Source organism: Pygoscelis adeliae, unplaced genomic scaffold, assembly GCF_000699105.1.
Source record: "Pygoscelis adeliae isolate BGI_AS28 unplaced genomic scaffold, ASM69910v1 Scaffold4, whole genome shotgun sequence".
Classification (NCBI taxonomy): domain Eukaryota; kingdom Metazoa; phylum Chordata; class Aves; order Sphenisciformes; family Spheniscidae; genus Pygoscelis; species Pygoscelis adeliae.
The window spans coordinates 3615399-3639291 of record NW_008824986.1 but is presented as its reverse complement, the minus strand read 5'-3'; the positions used below and the strand labels follow the sequence as shown (position 1 = coordinate 3639291).

The 23893-nt window shown below is 39.3% G+C and overlaps 1 protein-coding gene across 1 annotated transcript; it reads left to right on the top strand.

The window, feature by feature from the left end:
• Window positions 1-1405: 1405 nt before the first annotated feature.
• LOC103918615 (solute carrier family 22 member 15-like) lies at window positions 1406-23647 on the top strand. The gene is made up of 11 exons (XM_009325995.1): window positions 1406-1573; window positions 5435-5567; window positions 6244-6408; window positions 8049-8178; window positions 9921-10142; window positions 11816-11956; window positions 13138-13223; window positions 17288-17396; window positions 21865-21937; window positions 22444-22607; window positions 23572-23647. The coding sequence occupies exons 1-11, from the start codon at window positions 1406-1408 to the stop codon at window positions 23582-23584; spliced, it is 1404 nt and encodes a 467-aa protein (XP_009324270.1). The 3' UTR covers window positions 23585-23647.
• Window positions 23648-23893: the final 246 nt, after the last annotated feature.

Below are 23893 nucleotides of genomic sequence, written 5' to 3'. Positions count from 1 at the left end.
CCCCAGCTCCTCCTCCGCCTCTGAGCACCTTCCGCCTCGCTGGTCCTGGCCCCTGCGCTCCTCTGTCGGCGCCCTAGGTAGTAACTCTTGCGGAGGATGGCAAAGTAACCCTCCCCTGGCATTTCTGTGGCAAACATCCTCTCAGACCCCCGCTCGGTTTCATGGGCGTTTCAAAAAGGATTTGGTGGGTTTTGTTCCTTTTGCAAGTTGCTTTTCAAACCTCCTTCTCGCCTCAGCGCTGTCTTACGTGCTCAGCTTTTCGAAGTTTACAGTCTGTTTTCCTTACTTCTGTGCGCGTTTTCCACTTTTTGAAGAGTGCCTTTTGAGCTTCTGCTGAGTGGAAGGAAACGGAGTCTAACCACAGCAACCGTTTGGTTGGGTGTTTTGTTTTTTTTTTTTTAAATCTCTTCTGAAAAGTGGTATGCAGGGTGCTCGTCTTTAAATAGTGTCCACACCCCCGCATGCAAACATGTATCTGTTTCACTCCTTAGTTTCTTCGTAACAGGCTTCCTCCTGTTAGTGCAGTTCCGCATTTTGAATTAAAACAGGGTTGCGAGGGAGGGAGGTTGTGCTGATGGCAGGTTTTTGTTTATAACTTGTTTTTGCAAGAACATTCGAGGTAAGCACAGGATAAAATGGCACATTAAAACAAGGTCCAACCAAATCCACCACCCAAAGACTTGTGGCCCGATGAAGGGAGCCGTTCTAGATTCAAAACTTTTCTATCAATGGTAACGTGCTGAAAATCACTAATACTTGGATATGCTTAAGGATAATGTTAAAATTTTAAGTTAAAAAAATAAAATAAATCGCATGCAAACCCCAGAAAACAGTCAAAACGTCTTGAAGCCCATACTGATGAATAAATATTTTCATAAGGGTTTCTTTATGAAAATCTTTTTTATTCCCCACATTCTAGTTTTCCTAACGATCAGGTTAAAGTTTCAGTCTCTGCAATGGAAAGAACTAGCAGAGACTTTTAAAAATATGATCTTTAGATTTTTATTTTTTTTGACTTGTCACTATAGGTTGTATTTTTTGAGTACAGTAAGTAAAATTTTTTTAATAATAATAATAATAATCTTGGTCTAAGGGTTAGATCTCAGCTATGAAACTATGATGAAGTTCTCAATATCTTCCTTTTCTGTGCCTGGCTACAAGACAGCAAGAACAAGCTGAACACCTTTGCAACAGGAAGGAGGGTGGCAAGATGAAGCTTTCACTGAAAGTGCACCAGTATCTCTGGAGCGGTACCCGCCGCTCCCATCTGCCTCGATGATCATATCTGGGGATGATCACAGCAGACCGATGGCATGTTGTTTGTGATGCTGGGTAAAGGGAAATTGTCAGTTTCATGAAAAGCTGACAGGATTCCACCAGGTCTCTTTGGGATTGTTTAGGGTAAATGGCTGTGTCTTATTTTAAGGTATACGTGGCTTGTCAGTCGATGCTTATTGTGCTTGTGGGAGCTGTGCCCGAATATCATATAGACCAAGAAGGAATTCCAACGAGCAGAGCTGAGCTTGCCAAGCATACCCATTTTGCAGACAACTTCACATCTATAGTAACTGAGGCAAGTACTTCCGTCACGCCTAACCATTTCTTCTCTTCTTGGGATTTGTGCCACTGGTGCAGGACATGGTGCTTGTAAAAGCTGAGCAGGGCTCAGTGTAATGTTTTGCTTTTGCTATTAAAATTATTGGAACCCACCCATCTGGCTTTTTATTTTATTATTATTTTTAAATCTGAAAGGATATGATTAAATTATTAGTTTAGCTTTTCCAGTGTAAAAAATCTAATACTTATTAGTTTAGGTTAAACTTTATTCATTTGGTGTTAGTGTTCTATTTATTCTATCTGAATTCTTTATTTATTTTGTGTATCTCAGTGTTCTTTGCCTTCAGATGTTTTAGAAAGTCATTACTAATGAAGAATGAGCGTTTAACTACAGTTTATAACTCTGGAATTTAGGATGCGCTCCTCCTAATGTCTGTTTTCTACCAAGAAAATGTTCAGTTTGTCGTGTCTGCACAATCTGCTGTGCATGTAAGCTTTACCATGAGTTGCGTTAGTTTCTCACAGAAGATACATCTTAAAGATTAAAACTAGTAATGAAACTGAAACTCATGCACCACGTGTCTGGGTATCTTACTGTGTGGTGAGAGTGGGAGATGGAACAGATTGGAGCCTGCTGAGTGGGACAGAAGCTTGACCCTTCGTCCTCACACCTGGTGAATTCCATGCAAAAGGCTGCGTCTGCTTTTCGCTAGTCCCTGGGCTATAATCTCTCAGGCAAGCGCGAGTGACCTAAGCATCGCTGCCAGTGCCAGAAGAAAGACCGCATGGGTGGCTTGGCTTGTAGCGTGAACCGTCAGAGTTCTGCTGATTGAATTCTTGGAGCGGTTGTCAGTAAACTTGTATAAGACAGGTTAGCATTTGGTGCAGCCGGTGCCAAATTTTTGCTTCCTTCCCATTATCCCAAATGTGACTGTGTAATGTTTCTCTTGGACAAATCTATTGACTAGACATAAGAAGGAATGATGCAATATTGGATCATATCCTCTGTCAGAACCAGATTTTTTTGATCAGCCTGTTTTCCAAGATCTCCCTTCGGTTTCAGACTCTCAGCAGGATGCGTGCTATGGGGTAGTGCTTAATTTATAACCAGAAATCAGCAAATTTTAACTAATACTGTGTTTTTAAATGTAGAAGTCAGTGTCCCTGTTTCCAAAATATGTAGTAATTCTCAAGACTCATCGAAACAAATTTATGTTCCCATTCATTTCAGTAACTTTATTGTAAGATTTTTTTAAAAATATATTGTTAATAGTCTTTTCATGGAATCTTTAGATGCTGGCCAACGTTTTGCTGTATGCTAGCGGTCTAGTAACTAAATCAAACTGCCATGTGGATTTGAAGAGCTGAGAGGATGCCTGTTTTGGTGATAACAAAATTGGCAATGTTTTTGTTGGCAAGCTACAGTTAATTTTGACAAATATTTAACGGGTTCCTTTTGTGCAAATAAAGTAGATAGACGCATTCTTTTAAAAGTTACGTTCTTCACAGATTATTGTATCAGACTTGTTAAAATATGAGCATCTTCCAGTGACGTGCTAAGCAGCACAAGTAACAGTTTGCAAAAGCAATCTTTTCTCTTGTTCTGTCCTGAGAGAGGAAGCTGCTTTTGTGAAGTTTATTTCCTTTATGTTGGTGACGGAGCTTAAACTGTAAATATTTTCAGTTCTGTTCTGGTTTGGCAGGGGCACTGTTCTGCTCTGGAGCTCAGCAAAACTTCAGAGCAGCTCTTCAGTTCTGCTTCAAGAACTAATCATTGTGATTAATTTTGGCGTAACTAAGACTTTGAAAATAATAGCTCAGGCTTGGTTCATGGAAAATACGGTTGTTAGAACTGCTTCTTGGTCTGGCATCAACTCAGTCCCCTGACTTATCGAACAAGTGGTTATGCTTAGGGAGGTGAGTTCAGGAAAGTCTCGCGTTTGGTGTAGAAATGGTCCTTTACCTTTGAGAAGTTGATTTTTACAACCATATCCAGGAGCATAAAGTTGTGTTGTCTCTTGTATCAGCCTAAAACACTCTGCAGACGAGGACTGGGAGTTTGAAGTTTGTATGCTGTGGAGTCCTAGCACAGAGAAGAAGGACTTATGCCAGCAGTGCTCTGTGCCTTGGAGAGCACATGCTGTGATATTTTTATACTTGAAGTTTCCTGAGGATTCGTGCCCAGGAATATTTCATTGCTGAAGTCTCCTCAGAAAGTTAAGAAACCATAAGTTTCAGGGCTACGCCTTTATCCAATGTAATAGGGTAGAATCTACTACCCAGCGGGGTATAGTAGAAACCAGCTGCAAATGCTGCTGCACAGGAGTTTGACCTTCCCAGAGTATCCAAAAGTCCCCCAAAACTCTGAAGTGCTGGAACACGGGGTACACTGGACTAAAGAAGGCGTCCTGTGAGCGCGTTAAATCTTGTCCTGCTCCCGCAACCTGCGTCTTGCAGGCTGCTGGATGGGTGGAGCACAGGTAGCTGGTGGGTTGCTGGGTGGATGGAGCCATGTCTTCTCTGTGCTTTGCCACTATGTGAGTTCAGATTGAGTAAAAGCATATGTTTCTTCTAATTATAGCAAATTCCTAATATTCTTTGGGGATCTGTATTAATTCAAGGCAGACACTTCAGGGCTGAGGTTCTAGTATGCTGTATTGGATTTTCGTCCTCTTCCCTTCGGCTTTTTTTTTTTTAAAAAAAAAAAAAACCTTCTACTTCTTAAAAAAAGCAAATGGGATTAGGATCGTTCTTGCTTTCCCCAAAGGACATACTACAGGTCATTTAAAAAGTCAGTATGACAGTCATCCATTTCTTTGAAAGTAAATTTTCCAGTAAATACACTGGGAATTATTTGAAATACTCAAATAATGATTAAATATTTCTTTGGCTAAAGCTTTGCATTGAATTAGTGAAATTATTTTCCTGGAAAATCACTTAGGATTTTCTGATTGCCGTTCTTTCCCAAGTTCATGATGTCAGCAACGTTTGTAATCTCAACAGTGCATTTCTAAGAGCGTTAATTCTCCTTGTTTGTAGCAGGGGGGCTGCACAAGCTGTCTGTGTGCCTCGCCCCGTCAGGAAACAGTGTAAGTTTCATTCCGATTTCAACCCGCTGTCAGTGCATTTTCTTATTTTCTGACAATTTTTGACTCTGCTGCCTCAGTTTAGCTTTTGGATGAGGTAGAAAGTACATTTTATAAAGAAAGCCATCATTTGTTTCTAACTTCTGTTTGATTATAAATACATGTGCACAATAAGATACTAAACTACAATGAGTACTCAATAAGTAGGTCTTAGAGTTTTTATAAAACAAGGACATCTTTCCATAATCCCTTCCTGCTTGTCTTCAACAGTTCAAGGTGTGTACAAGGAGGAAGGGCACCGGGGATTACTCACGGTTCAGGAAGCGTAGCTGCACAGCGTTAATTCTCTACGTACTGCAATAGTCAACATGCTTTCTTCTTCTTAATGAACAATTTTTATTACCTGTTCATTGAACTAGCTAAACTTGTTCAATGTTGAAATGGCTAAGCTGTTAACAACTCAGACTTTCCGTGTTTTAGTAACTTAAGATAAGTTGCCTTGTCAAAGCTTGGGAATTGGAGTGCAACTAATTATACTTATCAAGTTGAAAGCTTATAATATATTATAACGAAATTTCTTGGGGGAGAGAAAGTAGAGATGTGAGAGTCGGTTAGGAAAAAAAAGACTACTGTTCGCTTACCTATCAAACTTTGAACAAAACTTTAATTGGCTATAAAGCAAGAAGTGGGAAATGGCAAGAGAAGAATTCTCATAGATTTTTATTATTTTTGAAGAAGCTAGCAACTTGGTGTTAATACTTTTAACAGTAAGGAGAGGTTTTTTTTGACAGTGGTACCTAATCGAACAAGAAGCCTACAAAGTGAGCCTTGCATCATCTCTATTTTTTGCTGGATTGCTTATTGGAAATATTACATTTGGCCCTTTGTCAGATAAACTGGGCAGGAAACCAGCGTATATCTCAGGTAAGATTGTTAAAAGGTTTTTCTTAAGCATTTTACATGGATAACAGCATCTCTTTTTTTTCTACCTGTGGGCCACCCTGCCCGGAGGCTGCCCTTGGGCCACCCTGCTGCATCAATGTTATGGAGCCAAAGATGTGTATAAGCGTTTCGCTAAGAGTAGGGCAGCACTAAAATTCGTTAGTATGAGTGTGCTGGGCAGCATAGTGGTCACTGGAATGTCAATGGGAGATGAAAAGTAACCTGGTTTTGCTACGACTATCGCTATTTGAGCACAGTGTTCCACACGTCGCCTGACCATATTGTCTCCAATACAAATAATTCACTTTTTGGGGAGGAAGGAGGTGGGGGAGAATGATTTACCTAAACATCTTTAGAGTGGGTAACTCATGTCCTGGTGTTTTGTTTTCCAGCTGTGTTTGCAGCCAAAGGGTCTTTTTGTTTAATGATAAAATTGTCTCAAGGAAACATCACCTTTGGCATTGCAGACCTCAAGTGTGTGACTTGAAGATGATTGTAATTTTCATATTGTGTGACTTCAGAAAGCCAAATGTGAGAGGTTAGAGACGAGTACTGTAGACTACTCATTACAGTCAGTAACTAACTGTGCTCCCTGCCTTTCTTCTGAGTTCAAGCTGCATAGCATAAGTACTAATTACAATTTATTCTCTCTCTGCAGGTCTATTTTTTGATGTCGTTTTTGGGTATGTCACAGCGTTAGCTCCAAATTATGACACATTTGCAGTTTCACGTTTTTTTGTTGGAATTGTGAATGGTGGAATGGCTCTTGTGTCTTTTGTCCTAACCCAAGAATATGTAGGAAAATCATTTTGGTCATTTACAGGTGGGATTTGGGAATATTTAATCATTATTACTGTGCCACGTATTGTTCTGACTATCAATACCTTACATTTTAAATTCTTACGTTTGTACCAAGTAAAGTCAGTTTGTAGCATAAGTCAAATAAGCGTGATGTGATTCATCCAAGTTCTAATTTCTGAGGGAAAGGTGCCTGAATAAGGAAGATGGGATTGAGTTTGATAAGCAGCAAAACTGAGGTTTTAAAATTGGTACATTGATTCCTAAAATTACCCAACTTGTATGCTGCATTACAGTAAAAAAAAAAAAATGTTTTGGCAGATCCTGCCAACTTCTGAACGATGCTGTATGGCGTCTTGAAGGTATTCTCGAAAGCGTTCTTTGAAGTTTCCCTGCACCACAAAATGACTTAGTGCCTGGATAGTGTTTTTTCCACTGCTGAATGTGCTGACCATCCAGTATTTTTAAATGTCCTTTTTTGTACGTCGCTGCCAAGACTTAAAATAAATTTAACACTTGCACGTCAATCTGTTGTAAAGCTGGAGTAGCTCAGACTGTAACGCCTTTTTGGCCAGTGCAACACAGGGAAAAACTTGGTCCAAATGCTGACTTGCTGAGGCTGTGAGCATATTTCTCTCTCCCTCATTTCTTCAGTTACTTCATTCTGCTGTTTTTCTTGTTTCCTCTCTGGACTCCTGGGGATGTGTGAGACAGTTGCGGTTTAGTTATAGTTTTCCACTTAATTTTTTTTTTAAAGTACTGAATTCTCTTCTTCTCGCGGGTTCACTTTTTTGACTCGTGCCCTCTCTCTCTCTCCCACCCCTGCTTCCCCCTTGCCCTGTTGTCTCTCTCTGCTCTTCCCAGCCTTTCTCCCTGCAGGGCCAGCCTCCTGATGGACCGAAGAGACAGTCTGTTTCCTGCTGCTTGTTGCTCTAGGTGCTTTATTCTAGTTCTGCTCAGCTGTTGAGAAAGAGGTGCTGAACAACTGATCAGGGGCTGAAGGAGAGGGAGCTGCTGGATGCAGCTCAGCAGTGTTAAAGAAGCTCTCCTAGGTGTCGGCTGTGAGCTAGGCTTTGCGGGCGATAGCTGAGAGTTTCTGGGTTAGCACAAGATCTCCTGTGTTAGTCTGCAGAGCGTTTGTTGTTAGGCTTTTGGAGTTCAAGTTGACCCCATATTTTAAACATTTTTATTTATGCTTGTTCATCAGAAGTCTGCTGTAATAAACCTCTGGCTTGCAGCTGGTTTTGTACTGAACTCAGTCCTTGTACTTTTATAACTTCCAATTTCTGTTCCAGCCTGCCACATCTATTCAAGATTACCTTAATAGACCTAAACAAATCACTCACTCTCAACACTTCCCCTTCCTGTCCTCAGGTTTTCTCTTTAGTCTGTAGGTTCCTGTTCGTTTCTTGCTCTCTCCTATGTACCACCCTTTATTTTTGAAAGGGGAAACGCCCCCCCGGCCCCATTATACAAAGGTATTCTTTATTGGGATTGCATAAAATATTTAAGCCATCTGGTTCACAAGTGCCGTAAAGATGCCTCATCAAATTGCTATTTTATTTAGGTATATCATGGGCTAGGAGTTTCGGGCTTCTGCTTAAAAATTTTTTTTTTCTTTTGCCAATGGTTTCTGTAGTCACCATTTTGGCCTTGTATTTTCAGGTTCGTTAACTAATTTGACATTTGCAGTTGGCATTGCTGTTTATGCTTTACTGGGTTACTGTGTAAGAGAATGGCGCTACCTTGCCTTGGTATCGAATACTCCAGGAGTCATCTTCCTTCTTCTTTCTTTGTAAGTGGTTCACGTGCATTATAATGATAAGAAAAAATATGCAGCAATTTCACAGTTACTTTTTCTTGTCATCGTTCAAGAGCGTGGTATAAACAAGGATGACATTTTTCTGTATGTTTTTTGTGAAGCAAACAAGGGAAAAATCACATTGTGAAGGAAGAAGCAGTTTTAAATGAAACAGAAGGTCAGGGTTGCCCAGAAGACAAGCTTGTGCTTCTGCACGCTGTCACAGTTGTGGTGGCCAGTGTTGCAAAGAGCAGCTGTGTGCTAGCTGTCCAATAAAACTCCATTACAAATCTGCTTGGGGAAGGGAAGGCCTGCCAGAAGCCGCGAGCTGGAGCGTCAGCCGGGAACACTGCCTTCTGCCAAGGAAGGGCTTCAGCACTTGAGAAGTTTTGGAAGTGATCCGAGAGGGATTTTAGTGTTTCTGTTCGTGAGACACATGCATGCAAAGGGAAATAAATAAGAGCACTTGGACTTGCCTTTTTAGCATGATACGCTATGTATCTGATTGCATTTGAAGTCCCTTGTGTCTGTCCCTCGCTCTATTGTGCTTGGGTGCTCCTATTAGAATTCCTACGTGGACATTATCATAAAAATGATTATGAAATGCATCAGTATTTAAGGAATTAAAAGCGCTAGCTTTATCTGGCCTGTGTTGTTACAAAATATTCTTTTAACGTATCAAGTAAATACACCTTGTATACTTCTGATCACTAGTTAAAGCTATAGAAGAAATAAAAGAATTAGTGCAGTAGGTTGTCTACACGTTAATACAGGGAATGTCTAGCACACAGCATAGATAGAAAAAAACCTCTCCTGATTTTTATTTCAATTTTTAAAATTTCAATTATTTTTCTTAGATAGATCTGCTTTTGAAATAAGTTCTGTTAAAGAATACACCAAAAAAACCCCCACCCCTCTTCATGTAGTCAAGGAAAACAAAGCCTCTGGGCTGAGGAAAGAAGTTCTGCATAATAGATTTTCCTCTACAGTGTTCTGTTTCTGATGGAAAATCCCCCAAATACTAAAAATATTGGGATCCTCTGAAGTAATGAAAGTTTGGTTTGGTTGTAGGATCTCTGTTAGGAGTACCAGAGAAAAAAAAGGTTCAGTTAAAAATATTCCGTTCTTTTTTTTTATGACTCGTATAAAAGCAGCAGCACACTCTACAGCCTGAAAAAAACAGGAATCATGAACTGAAGTTGTAGCAAGCAAGGATATTCTGATTATAGTTGGGAACAAGAGATTTAAAACTTAAGCGGGCAGCGATGGGCTGGTACTGGAGCCCGACAAGTAATTCCCCAGAAAGGTTTCTTTCCTCTTCTCTCCACTCCAACTCGGAGCTCTTCCCATAATCGAGAAGCTTGAAATAAACTTTGTGAAAACCAAGTTTTGTCCGGGCTGTTCAGATAATTGGGATTTGAGATGCTTCCTGGATAACGCTAGTGTAGCGTTTCCTAAGAAGTCAGGTCAGCAGAAGTCAAGATTCAGATTTAAACTCCTCTAACATGACTGAGTGCTTTGTCAAGCATCTCCAACAATCCTTCTGTAAGGTTAACTGTATTATTATCAGAGTATGTGGAATTTAATATGCAGAGCAATGCAAATAGAATGCTTTTCTCTGAATTTTGTGTTGGTACTTTTTTTAAGTATTGATTTGCAAAATGGAAAGATTGACTTTAGTGCTGTATTCATAGGAATGAACTTGTCATCGTTGATTTTCTGTTCTCTCCTGTTAGTATGCTCCCAGAATCACCACGATGGCTGTATTCCCAAGGGAAAATGGCAGAAGCTGAAGATGTGTTGCAATATATTGCCCTCAGTAACGGAAAAGAGAGATTAAATCTAAAATTAAAACCAAGTGCGGGAACTTTGAGAAAGGGTGAATCGGCACCTGGTATCCTAAACTTAGTAAAACACCCAGTCCTTCGGTGGCAAACCATCATACTGATGTACATCTGGTATGTAATAACAAGACGCTGAGATGCTGTGAATGAGTCAGACGTGAGGAAACGATTACGATTTTCATCCTTTTCTCTTAAAAATTCTGTCCTCAAAAACTAAATCGTAAATTTGGCAGTTGATGGCAGACAACAATAATCTAAAATGATGTGTTGTAAAGTTGATGCTTCATTATTATTGCTGTTGCGTTTTATTTTCAGCGTGTTACTTAGAAACTGCTTCAAAACCTACTAAGATATAATCCGGTGAGAACATAATATTTACACTGAGTGAAATGAGGAGCTGAAGCAGAAATTACTGACAGGATGTGTATTTGAACCAGTCTTAGGACAAAAAGGACCACATGGATTAGACAACGGTAGAGATCTGGAGTAAGAATAAGCGTTAAGAGCCCAAAAGCACATTACACCTACATTGGTAGGTTCAGTGGAGGAAAACTGTGGGCAAGATAAAATACAGATTGCATAGATTTATATTAGGTGCTGTCTTGAAAAGTGGTACAACTTGGAAAAAAAAAATCACCCCGAAGCACAGGAGGGTGTGACATAATATATTAGCAATAAATGGCAGTGCAGAGGGAACCCCTGGGGTGGGGAGGGTGTTGGGTTGGTTGTTACAGCAGCAGCTGTTGCAAGTTGGCTGGAGCTAAAGTCTGTCGGATAAACAGCTCTTTTCCAAAATGCCAAGAACAAGTTTTCCCTTTAAAGTTCGACATCATTTGAGACGATTGTCAGGATGTAGATGAGAAAAAGCAGTAGTTTGTATGGGGTAAGCGGAGATGTGCAGGACGCGGGAGAAGCGGCAGGAACATCTTTGCTAAGTAGGAGCTTTCCAGAAGCATCTTAGACTCTGAAGTTGCTGGTAGGTAAATACGAGTAATTACGGTGATGGGAAATTACACAAAGGCGTTCTTACCTTCTGCAAGAAGAGGTCGCAGCACTGTTTTTCTGTCTCAGACCCTGTTAAGATGCAGTGCATGGAGCTGTTGGAGTGGTGTCACAGCGGTTGTCACCCAGCTCCTTCTGCTGTTGCTCAGGAGCCTTTAGCACCACCCTCAGCTGTGACTGACAGAGGACGTGCTTCTCCCTGTGTCGGGCAAAGCTTTCCTTTCCCTTTCTACGTCGCTTGGCCCAGATTCTTCTTGGACAGCAAGGGAGTGACTAGGGAATAGGCAAAATGTCTTTGTAGTATCCGGTGGCCTTTCCAACCCAGTGTTGTCTTTTGTGGGGCTTAGTTCTTTCCAAGGAAAGTGATAATGGGTTTGCTGGGGAGGCCTTCCCTAGGTTTGGGGAAGATGCTCTGTGCTAAGCAATGGATGTACATATAATTTTCTTTCATAGGATTGCTTTGCAACAGTTAAGCATTGGCTGCTTACAGTTAAGCTTACTAGAGTTGCTAAATAACCTAGGAAAAAAACCAAGCTAATAGAAAATTCCGAAAGTTATGCTGTGCGTATATATGAGCACTTGTTTTCTTTCAAGAAGTTACTTTGTTTAATTAAATAGGAACAACTCTCTTTGCCTTGTTTTCCTTTTGAGGGGAAATAAGAGTTCTATTCTAGCATGTAACTCAATATAGCTAATCCATAACTCGGCATAATTTACCTTTTAAATACTTTCTTAGCCCTAAAGACTAGTTATGTTAGTAATATAACTTTTACGGTTATTTTTAGGTATGTCTGCAGCTTTGTGTACTATGGTCTAACTTTAAATGCTGGTGAATTAAGAGGAAATCTGTATTTAAATGTGGCTCTTTCTGGTCTTGTAGAAGTTCCAGCATTTCCTCTCTGCATGTTTTTTATTGAGAAATCCTGGTAAGAAAAACTTATTTCCTAGTTTTCTGCATATGTTTGTAGATAACTTAGAAAAAATTAACATTTTTCTCAGTAAGATACTTCACTGTTTTTCTAAACACCGTTGATTCTTTGGGGATTTACTCCGCTGCAGGGGTTTCTGCAGTTGATACAGAAATGGGACTCCGATTTTCTACCTCTTCTCTTTTTTAGTTTTGTTCATCTTTTGAATTACTCAAGAAATAGGCTTTTCAATTATTAATGTTTCTAAAAAAGTTTGGTCTTTATGGAAAAAATATGAGTAGCCTAGTTATTTACGTATCTATAGCTTATATATATCTCTTAGATATTTCATTCAGAATGACTTGTTTTTGTACTGCCTACCAACTGCAGTTGAAAGCGGTTTTCAGCATTGTTCATATTTACTTAAACTTTTTGAAGAGAACTTTGAAGTGAGAGCCGTTCAGTTTTCGTTAAGGCATGAATGATCAATGTCCATGTATTTTAATACTTTTCAGTGTATTTGGAGGCCGTCCTTTATGTGGGTACTTATTTCCAAAGGCTGAACAGTCTGGCAACCCAGAGCTACTCAGGGTTTCATGTAACCTTCAGTTTGAGTATCTTTGTAATGATGCTTTGGTCTCACTGTCTATCCTGTCATCTTCTCTTCTTTTTTTAAAACCCTAGGCAGTAGAAATAGCCTTTGCTTATTTCTGTGTGTATACTATTAGACAGAAAAGCATACAAGATAGTTTTACTGCGTGCCATAACTGCATATATTTATGCAAACTTGTAAGAGAGAAATACAGATTAGGAAGCATTAGGATTACATTTTCTTGACCAATATTAATTTGATCTTTGTGTGTATGCACAGGGCCCATTGCCTTGCTCAGTACAGAGAAGAAAAAAGTCTGTGAGTTCTTGTTTTTGAAGTAGATGGGTTCTTCTCAAGGCTACAAATTCAATAGCTTAAAAATCAAAACTTGGCTAGAAGTAGGAAAGCTTTTGTGGGGGGACTTCAGTACACAGGACTAGGGAAACAATGCAAGATTTGAAGCACTTACAGTGCAGTACAGTGGATTTGTAACTGTTGTAACTGTTATTAATGCTCCTGTGTACTTTGGTTGGTATTTTGCAGACAAATTCAAAAAATACTGAAGGACTTTGTTTCCATCTTTACCTGGGTGCTCTCTTCCTTCTAGGTCTGGAAGACGTAAAACTATGGCATGTTTTCTGATATTTGCAGGATTTGCCTGTATATTTACCATGTTCTTACCAACAAATGCTGGTAAGTATGTACTGCTGCTAAAGTAGATGTTTGTTAATTCAGATAAAAGCTGACAAAACAACTTAATGAGTATTTTGTGACCGAGTATATCAGGGCCTAAAGCCCTATCCATTTATACCTCTCTCTTTCTCTGTCTCTTCCTTCCGGGGCTGGCCAGGGAGCCACGGACTTGTTCATACTGCTTTTAACTTCTTGCTGGCATAACTTGACTCTGTTAATTGACTAAGTTTGGCTGCAAGCCCTTGGCTCTTTGAAGGTCAGACCAAGTTATCACGTTCTGTCTCAAATACTGACACTGCATTAACTGCAGTTGACCTTAAAATACTGGATTTAATAGCCAGACTGCAGTGCAACGTAATGTTAGTTTGACTGCATCTTGACAGTGTGAGATGCCAAGCTTAATTTTACATTTGTTTTGGTGGCATGTAATATTTATAGAAATAGGAACTGAGATTTTCCTGAATTAGAAGCTTAATTAATCATTAAAAAACCCAAACCACTAAAGCTTTAAAAAACTATATTTTGTATTTGAAAATTAGAAATGGAAGTCAGAATTGCAATATGGAAGGCGTAGGGATGGCAAGAAACTTGGTGCCTTTCTCAATCTCATGCTGTGTATCGCTGCCCTATGCAGTTGTGAGGACAGTTCATGGTAACAGTGGAGTATCATCAAGTATATTTCTCATCTCAAAAGATGTGTTTTTTCTAACATTGTCAGTGTCATTCACATATGTTTGGTTTTGTATTTTCACTTTTCTTTCCATTTCAAGTACAGTTTTGCTGTACTAAAGTTTAATTTAGCTACTGAAAACTTATGCCTGTATGACACTAACAAATAGAAGTGGCCGCTCTCTGCTTGTATTTTCTTTAATGTTGCTTCAGTAGAAATGTGTTAGCTTTAACAGTGTTTTGACCCAGGAGCACCAGCGATGTGATTACAAGGTAGCCTTCTATAGGTTGTGTTTATCCTTAACAGTTATAAATGCTGTCTGGCATCCATTTCAAATTGCTCTCAGAAAAGTCTCAGGAAGAAAAACAGAGAGAGAAAAAATATCCCATAATCCTATTTGCCATGCTTGTGTTAACTTAAGTCCTCAGATGCTTTGTTGCTCCTTTTATTGAGACTGTTTCTTCCTTTGTTCCAACAAGTTTGCTTTTTCTGCTTCTTTTTATATATTTTAAAACAAAATGAAAGAAAAGCAGTAGTGACTAATCAGGATAGGGTAATAATTCCTGAAGAGTTGCTAAATTTCAGGAAATCTTCTGCCTTTTCTAGTTGAGTTGACTTTAATCCCATTAAAACGTCTTACTTTCCACTGTGGTAAGAGTAAAGCTGGTTCTCGGCCCAGAGTGATCTGTGTCAGTTAAGTAGAAAGAAATGCAGCTTCAAGCATGATGAAGATGAGCCACTTGCAAGATGAAATGAGGGTTGTTGCGTCTCTAATCTGACCCTCCTGTTACTAAGGAGAACACTTCTTACGTTTGTCTAAGTCTGCATTCTTCGGAGTGATTGACAAGAGCCCTGACTTTTATTGCAAGGGATTTAAGATTTTAATGAGATAGTGGGCACTTGCCTCTCATGTCTGTAACCTTCACGCGATTTCTAAACAACTCTGCTAACTTGTGAATGAGAATCTGATCCAAGTCATCTCCCCTGTGGAATAAGCCAAGAACATTTCAGTTATTAAAGATGTGTACTGAATTTGAGGCTAAAAATCTCTCAATGGTTAAGTAAAAACTGATACATCCCTCAGCTCCCTCTTTCCTTATCACTTACAACTCATCAGTTAATTTGTGTGAGTATGAGATTGGAAGATGGTGAGGGAGAGTGGCAGTGGAGGAGGAATGGAGCTGTAATATTCTTTTTTTTCAAAAGCTGCTGTAAAGCACAAAGACATCTTCTGCCTTCTGTATCTGCTTTATACTATAGCAAGCAAAGGAGACTTTATTTTAATGGTCTCAGCTTTTGTTAATGTTGGGTATTTCCTTTTGTTGAGAACTAACCTTTCTCGGTGGATATCTTTTCTGAAGTAAATTTAAAGACTCCTTTAGTTTCAAAAGTACTGTTTAAGTGAACTTTTACTTACGAAGACAACAGGCAGAAGGTGAATCTACATAACAGCACTGCAAATGAGACTCTTGATGGCAGTGATAGCATCAAAACTTGTTCAAGAGCTTCTAGAACAGGAGTTACATCAGCACTATTTGTTATCATTTTCCCCTGGTTTGCTTCCCTAAATTCAAAAGATCAGTTAATGGAACATTATTCCTTATCAGTAAAACTCAAATGCATAAATTTAGTAAGAATTTACAACTTTGTCTTTTACCAAAATTTGAAACAGGTGCCCTGACTGTACTGTTTCAGGCAGAACTGTGTGTAGACTGCTGCTACTGGACGTTCAGGTGAAAGGGTGTTAGACAAAATATAATAGAAGTGTTAAAGATGTGGCATGGACATGCTTGGCTGGACCTAGCGAATGACCTATAAATGGTCAAAGAATCCTCATAGGAGAAAGTGCGCTCCTGCTTAACGGTGTTACATTTTATATATGTAAAGAAAATAATGGACTGTTCTGCAACAATTGCTGAAAATATGTTCTAAGACTCTGAGGAAAATATAATGACTATGTCTGGACTTGCTTACACGAGGAAGCTGGTGTGCAGTGAATTTTCAGCATGTTTCAAATCCCACAGTAATTCCCCATATGGCCAGCCTTCAGCCTCCCCTGAGGGAAGGAACCTGGAGAAGACAGGGCTCTTAAATTCACTCCTGAGTTTCTGAGTGCTAATTTCTCTGTCTAGACAGACTCTTCTGTTTTGACAGTAAGACCAAAACTTCCCAAGTGCACTAATGCTAAATTTCTAGTATACGGATGTGCAATGTTCAATTTAAGTCGCCCTGGGAGAAAAACAGCAAGTTTTAAAACACATTGCAGAATTACAAATCTCTTCATCGCTTCGTGTTTGGTTGGCGGAGGAAAAGGAAGGTCCCAGTTTTCTGATGGCACCCAGCAGGGCTCTGAGGACCAGCTTCGCACCTTTGCACCTGGCAACTGTATGTAATATTCCAGTTCTTACTGAGCAAAAGGAGAACTCGGGTGAAAATGTTGCATCTGTTTTGCATTCATGCAATACAGAAATAACTGCAAAAATGCATCACGCTTAAAGAAATTAAATCAAGTTTCTGGATTTCAGTTTACATACAAATGAATTTCTGCTTCAGCTGAAATGTAATCTGACTTGATCAGAAGAATAGAACTGAAAATATTCAACAGCAAAATTAAAAGCAATTGAGAAGCAATCAGATTTTCCCATTACTTAATCAACACCATTTGATCCAAACAGAAACATGCTGAACTCAGTGTTGAGGAAGAGAACCTGAAATACAGCTGATTAGAGCATTCGCTCTTTTTTCATGCTTTAAGAAATGTATTAAATTCTCTTTTTATTAAAATGGATGGTGCAAACATAACCATATCCAAAATCAGGATAACAAAAGCCAGGTTTCTTTTGGACTTTAAAAGAACCACACTTCAGTTTAGCCAACTAAAGACTGCCTATTAGTAAACCGGGCTGCATTAGCATTTGTTCTTTCCAATTACAGAGCTGCTGCATTTTAAGTCCCAACAGGATGTCCTTGGGGAGCAAATAAGCTGTTGAGGTGAATCAAGTTTTATGGTTTTAATCTAATAAATTAGTCAAGGAGGTTGTATTGTCTGTTTGTGCTCGTCAAAAGATGTTACCTGGTAAGGTATTCTGACTGCAGAGCTGGAAGCGTTGTCTCTTCCTTCTAGAGCTGTGATAGTTTTACACTTTCCCCCCCAAATGGGGCAGATTTTCTTGGTCCTAAATAAAATTTTATGTATCTACTCTTATGCTAGCTCTTAGAATGGTTGGGAAGAACTGAGATAATTGCTTTTGTGCTTGTAGTTGAAAAACATGTAGATGAAACATTGTTTTGGCGTGACAGTCTCTTAAAGAGGACTGGATGTTTTCAACATTGTGTAAAAAGAGTAAGAAAACAGACTATTTATGCTTACAGCTTATTTTTTCTTTCCTGAAAGGTCTGCTCCTCAGTCCCACGTTGTTAGCTTTGTGTGGAAAAATGATGGTCAGCGCCGCTTTCAACATCGTGTATATTTATACATCTGAACTATACCCAACAGTGCTGAGGTAATTTAACAGAGCTTCTGCGTAAATGAAAATAGTCTTCACATGCAGCGATACTGATTGCTGGTGTGCTTTAATATTTATCTGTAATTATACGAGTTCTTTCTGTAACTAAGGCAGCTTGCCAGGGCTTGAAAGGGCTTCTCCTATTAGTCACATGTTTTGCACCAATGCACTTTTCCTGGGCTGTTTGTGGCAACTTCCAGTACGTCTGAATCCAGAATAAAAATATGAAAACCAGCTTCTTACACTGCAACGCTAGGTGCCATATTTCTCATTTCTACTATTGATTTTGGGAGTAAAATTACAGGCTGCAAAACCAAACATAATGATGCGATGGAAGCGTATGCTAACTTAATTATAAATACAGACTATGTAGTAAGGACTATTTACAGTCTTTCTGTATACTTATATATCCCATATGATTATGTTTGCCTCCTGAAAAAACAAGTGCTTTTCTATCTCTTTGTTATTAATTAAATAACATGTTATTAATTAAATATTCGTGCTGCAACTAATTTTAATAGTTTCTATATGACAGTAATTTGCTTTACACCATTTAATTCATGAACAAGTGGGCTAAAACCTTAGTTTATTTTTCATAGTTCTCACCAACGCTTTGTGAGGTTACGTTCTATCATCTCCTAAGATAAACCTGAGATAGGAAAATATAATACCACACGGTCCCCTTCTTCTCAGCCCCTATCTTGGTTCCATGTGGTTTTCTGAATGGTACTCAAAGTATGTATTCAGAATTTGAGCCACATCGCACTGGTTGCTCAAGAACAGCAACTACAAAACTACTGCAAAAATTGAGCCCTCTTTTGAGAGAGCAGGAACGTTGAAAGCTGACGTGGAGTAGGAAGGCGTCCTGGCTGGTAGATGTGTCCTGTAGCACCGTAGAGGTGATCAAGATGGTGACATAAATCACCTGATTCCAGGACACTGAGGGCTTTGAGGAAGAAGAATAAACATGTGGGTGACTCCTTGGATTGGCTTTTTTTTTCTTTGAGGTTCAATTTTCTTTTGAGGTTCAATTTCCCATATGTACGGAGGCATAAAAGCTAGGCTGTGAGTGCAGTTTTTACAATAAAACCTGTGAGGATGGAGGTGGATTGACTGTTTCTAGATACTTAGCTTGTGATTCTTGGCAAAGGTTTAGGTTTAATATGCAAGTCCCAAGCACGCTGACTGAAATTGGGGGTGGGGGTTTGTTTACATTCTCCCTGTCCAGACTTTCGTGTTCTTTAAGGTCTCTTTTTCTAGTGGGTGATTTTTGTTCCCTGTTTTCCTGTCCGCTCTGTTTTTCTGGAGTTGAGATCAAGAGAATTAATTCTGAAAATGTTTTAATTTCTCAGCTTTTCCTTGTTTCACAGCGTTCTCATGTTTCATGTTACTCTGTCTTCCGAAGTCCTATTGATGTGTGGGGCCAAGTGTGTGACAGCTCATACCTAGCAGGAATTACAGTAGTGTCTCAGTGTGTTTGAAACTGTTTTTGGGAAGATTTAAAAAAAAATAAAATTAATCGGGTAAAGTGCTACTTCATTTGAGAATCTGCACTAATATTCTGGCACAAAAGTAACTATATGTGTCAAAGATACAGACAGCCAGTGGAGAAAATGTAAGAGTAAAGGCAGTTTAGAAAATTAGCAACTTCATTAGACAACTCGTGATTAATAATATGGCAAACTATTACATTAAACCATTTGAAAACTCCTCATGTGACAATTTATGCATTTAATTTGTTTGATATCTCTCTGGCACTTTAATTGCAAATATCATGGTTTATGCAAGAAAAGCAGTGATGGGCAAGTGTTTCATTTAAAGCAAAGCATCAGCACCATCTGGTGGTCTTTGCAAAGTGATCCTGGCATTGCTCTGACAGCGGAGCTTGGGCATGCCATGTGATGAGACACCTACCGTTCAAAGGCAGTGGCGAGGAGGCGGAATAAGCTTTTTTCCTTTTTTTTTTTTTCCAGTGGGATGTTTTGCAGAAAAATTAAATGTCTTCAGTATAACTGTTCCTTATTTAAACCGACTTTAAGCACGAGGACTGTTAAGCATATTTTTTTAAGTTAATTGGTACATGGAGGAATGACAAATACACCTCGTGCTAGAAATGGGGAGGTGCTGCAAGCTGTGTGTACATGCTTTGGGCTTTTTTCCTTTTTCACGTGTCTTTAAAGTACCCGCTGGGGAACAAAAAAATTAAAAATAGAAAACCTCACTACTGTTGGATTTTGGAGAAAAAGGAAGGTTGTCTTTGGAAACAAAATGTAATCATAGCTCTAGTAATAAAGATGTAAAACTCATGTTTTCTTCATGAGAAAATGGTTGGAAAATGATGGCATCCTTGTGTGGGATGGGTGGAATCGGAGTGGGGCCATTGGACTGTCTAGGATAGCATTGGAAAGCTTATTTGCCTATTTTCACATTGGGGAAACTGTTGTATTTTTGCTTATGTCAGTGGTGGTATATAAGTTTGGACTTCTTTAAAAAACTTGCCCTTTTGATCTCTGGCTTTCTTTGCAAGGAACTCTCCATAATTCTTTCTGTTGAACAACAATCCTTGGTGAGCATTAGTGAAACTTGAGAGCTGCCAGTGCCAGCAGCAGAGAAGCTTTTGCATTTGCTTGGGGCTGTACCCCACTCACCGGGCAGTGCTGGGCAAGCAGCGCAGCCAGAGGAGTGCCACACGGCACGTGTAATTTGCCAGGCAGCTGCAGCGGGACTAATTGGCTTGAGCAAAGCCCCAGGCTGATGCGATAACCCTGGTTGTAGAGCTATTTTGGCTGGCATTAGCTCAGCGCTGTGCTCCGTGGGATGGTAGGAGCATGTACAGTCAGTCAGGTTTAGTAGGTCTTCTAGTGAGCGTGGTAAAACTGGGGCAGTAAGGTAAGACAGGCGGTGCGTGGTCAGCTATCGTCAGTGCAGCACCTGAAGAATACTTACTAATAGTTCTTGGGTGATAATCCGTTTTTCCTCTTGGACACCATGACATCGTTCTGCATAACCCAAACTCTGTTGAATTCTGAATTAAAGATTTCATAAAGTCTTTCAACAGCTGCTTTTGTTTTGCATTGGAATTGAAATGACGCAATTTGCATTTAGGATCACCTTTTGCCCTTCTCCCTCTTGGCAGAAAAAAAGAAGCCAGCAAACCTCTGGATATGGACAGGCTTAGGGGCTGTGGGAAGGATGCTTCTCAATGAATGGTTCACACACAGACTAGTGTCTCTCATCTGTTCAGGGATTTTGTTGACAGGGGAGGTGCTTGTCCTTGTCTTGTGGGGTCTAGGTCGATGTTGCCTCAATGTGAGGAAGCGTGGGTTGCTATTTTCCTTTTCCCAAGAGGACCTGATGAGAGAAATGGTTGCTTTGTCTGTTTATTTTTACACCAAAGTCACTGGCTTCTCATCAGCTCCTTCCATCATCTGTTTCCCTTAACCTGTGCAAAGGGCCATTAGGAAGGGACGTGCAGGCGGGTGGTTTTGGTATACTAGCGACCCATGTCACCTCTCTGCTTGTCATCTTTAAACCTGTCACTGTCTTCCTGTCTTTGGAGGAGGAAAAGGAAACGGGGTGAGCGGGAGCAGCTCAGCCCAGTGGTGTGACTGAGGATGATGATGAATGAGAAGAAGCAACCGAGAGACGTAGGGAGAAGAACAGCCACCATGAGCTGGTTCTTGCTGTCTCACTGATGACTGGTGCCAACGTCAGTCTCTGAAGGGGCTGTTAAATACCATATTTAGGAGTGCCACAGAGATGGAAGATTTTTGCATTTGAGCAGGAAATGAAAGACTGAGGATTTTTGTAACTTTCTTTGAAGAGGATCTTTGAAGAGGACCCTGCTGTTCTAACCCATGCTTTGATTATCACAGTCTAGATGAGATTGTTTTAAACTTGTCTGAAAATTGAAGGGAGGGCAGAATTCAGCAGCCCCTCTACTGACACATCTGGCCCAATGTTTTCAAGCTTCACACTGGCAAATAGTTATTTTCTGTTTGGAGGTAAGCACTGACTTTTCACCTGTGCAACCTGAGGTGGCAGAAGAGAGGCTGCTGCCGACGGCCTGAGCTGGAGATAGCGTTCAGGATCTTCTATCTGAAGATCCTGCCTGCCAAATTTTGAAATCATTCCCCATCCAGCACAGGGATGTCCAATTAAATTGCCCTATGTGGCAGGTTGGAAAACCTCTCCCTTTGTTCAAACTTTTGTGAAGGGTTGCACAACAGGGTGGTTTTGCTAGGGTTTGAAAGGGTGTGATTTACCTTGCTAGCAGCTAGTTGTAGAAAATCTTTGGAGTAAGAGCTGGAGGTCTTCAAAGATAATTTTTTTTTTTTTTTTAAATAAAGACTATTGATAACTTAAAAAAAAGTGTAAGTTGGTTCTGACAGTGCCACCACATGTTCATGCATGATTCAGTTGTGTATTCTGAAACTACAAATCTTTCCTCCTTTGTTTGAAACAGAAATGCTGGCTTGGGTGTCTGTTCCATGTCTTGCAGATTTGGGGGCATTTTGGCTCCATTTGTGCCATCTATGGTAAGATTATTTTCTACTTTTTATGTAACTCAGATTTATTAAATTCTCTCAAAAGCACTTTGCTGATTTTGGTACCACATATGCCTATATTCCTTGAAAAAAATTGTTTTTATGAAAAATTAAGTTATGTTCACTCAATAACAAGAATTAATGAACAAGATGTTTAAAAATACCTAGTATTTTATCCTCTTTGTGGAAATAACCTAATGTTCTGTGTTGTGTTAATATTTCATCTGTTAGGGAAATGATTGTCATATAATGCATTTGGTACTGCTAAGGCTCACTCAGTATCTGAGGTTTTAGGCACGTAAACAAAGTTTTTATACGAAGCTGTTTCTGTGAAATGACTTTTATTGGGTTTCTTTGTTCTATCAGTGTATGGATAATTGCACAAATTGCTGGAGTGAAAAGTTGTAGTCTTTTGGTTTTGACTGCAGTTCATATGGATCATATATTTTAAGAGCAGGAAACAATGCTGGGTTTTTACTATGGATTTTTAATTTTAGAAATCTCTTAGTCCTTCTGTACCGTTCGTGGTGTTTGGAATCAGTGGACTGTCAGCGGGATTCCTGACTCTCCTTCTGCCAGAAACACTAAATAAGCCAATTGCTGAGAGCACTGAAGATCTCCAGAGTCCCAAATACCAAGTGCTTAAAAACGAAGAGGCAGAGTAATTTTTTTTTTTTTTTACTGTAGCTTTGCATTGTTTTCCCCCTATCTTATGCGAACCATGATTTAGTGCATATTGCTTAGACTGTGCATGAAGTTTTTAAAGCCATCTTTCTCTCGCTTTCGGTGGAGATTAAATTCATTCTTTGTTTGGCTCTTAAAGATGAAAAGGCTAACAGCTTTCACCTGTATGTATTAAATTATATGTAAATTAATACTATTTTGTTTTCTTAAAGGAAAGCAAATTTTAGAAAGGCAGCCTAAAATAACCAGGGACAATACATTCAGCAACATTCCTGTGCTTTTACAGCAAAACAACTAGGCATATTTTTCATATATTGGATTGTGCCTTTTTGTCATGTTTTGTAGTGGAACATAATCCAAAATTAATATGTATCTGAGGAAGTGTTTTATCCTTCATTAGTCTCTTGGGTTAGAGCCATTTAAAGTGTTTTCCTGTTGTTGATATGCACCAAATAGAACCTTTGAAGTGGGAAATGAAAGTTTTGTTTGTTTCAACAGGTAATAGAATAGAAAATGTGAAGTATATTCCCTAAGGTTGGGAATGGCTTCCCAGAGAATTAGTTTTAAAAGGGGGGGGTAAATTCCTGTAAGAAAGGAATTGTTAGTTTAGAGCTAAGCAGGCTTAGTGTAGATATAAAAGAATATATGATGTTCTTACGTTTTTCTTGATATGCTAGCTTGTTAATCATCTGGTAATCAGTTTAATCATACTACACACGCTATTATGCTTTCTTTTTATGCCTAATACATAGTAATACTGCATTCAGTTGAAATGAAAAAAAAAAAAAGAATTTTTGAGCTTTTTGAATACCGTTTCACTTCTAATTTTTAAATGATCAATGAATTCTGGTTTTCACATTTAATATTAGCCTATAAAATAGGACAAGAAATATGAGACATCTAAACTGCTTTTCAATGATTATTTTTCTTCTGTCTGACAGGCAAACCAGTTAGAAGAAAACACTTAAGTTTCAGAAGGCCTGTCTGTGGTGGAAAATGAAGCCTCCATTGAGAAGGTGCTGTAACACTTGAAGGGCAGAGTCTCGCTGTCTGTATCTGACAGGAAATGTTGGAGGACTCATGTATAATGCTGTTTGTAGCATGTTGAACAGTTCTATGTGGAGGCAAATTGAGAAGATGGAAGAAGTTGATCAAAGCTTGTGAGAAAAGAGGTGACAAATCTGTGCATTAATTTAATGACTTAACAAAAGCATACTTTGGATGTTTGGACTTCTCTATGGCTTCTTAAAATGAAGTATTAAT

What these genes read in the sequence shown, in the direction of transcription:
- LOC103918615 (XM_009325995.1), top strand. Translation starts at nt 1,406, where the DNA reads ATGGCTGTGTCTTATTTTAAGGTATACGTGGCTTGTCAGTCGATGCTT. An exon ending in TCACATCTATAGTAACTGAG is followed by an intron (nt 1,574 to 5,434) that starts GCAAGTACTTCC and finishes TTTTTTTGACAG; the next exon opens with TGGTACCTAATCGAACAAGA. An exon ending in ATCTTCCTTCTTCTTTCTTT is followed by an intron (nt 8,179 to 9,920) that starts GTAAGTGGTTCA and finishes CTCTCCTGTTAG; the next exon opens with TATGCTCCCAGAATCACCAC.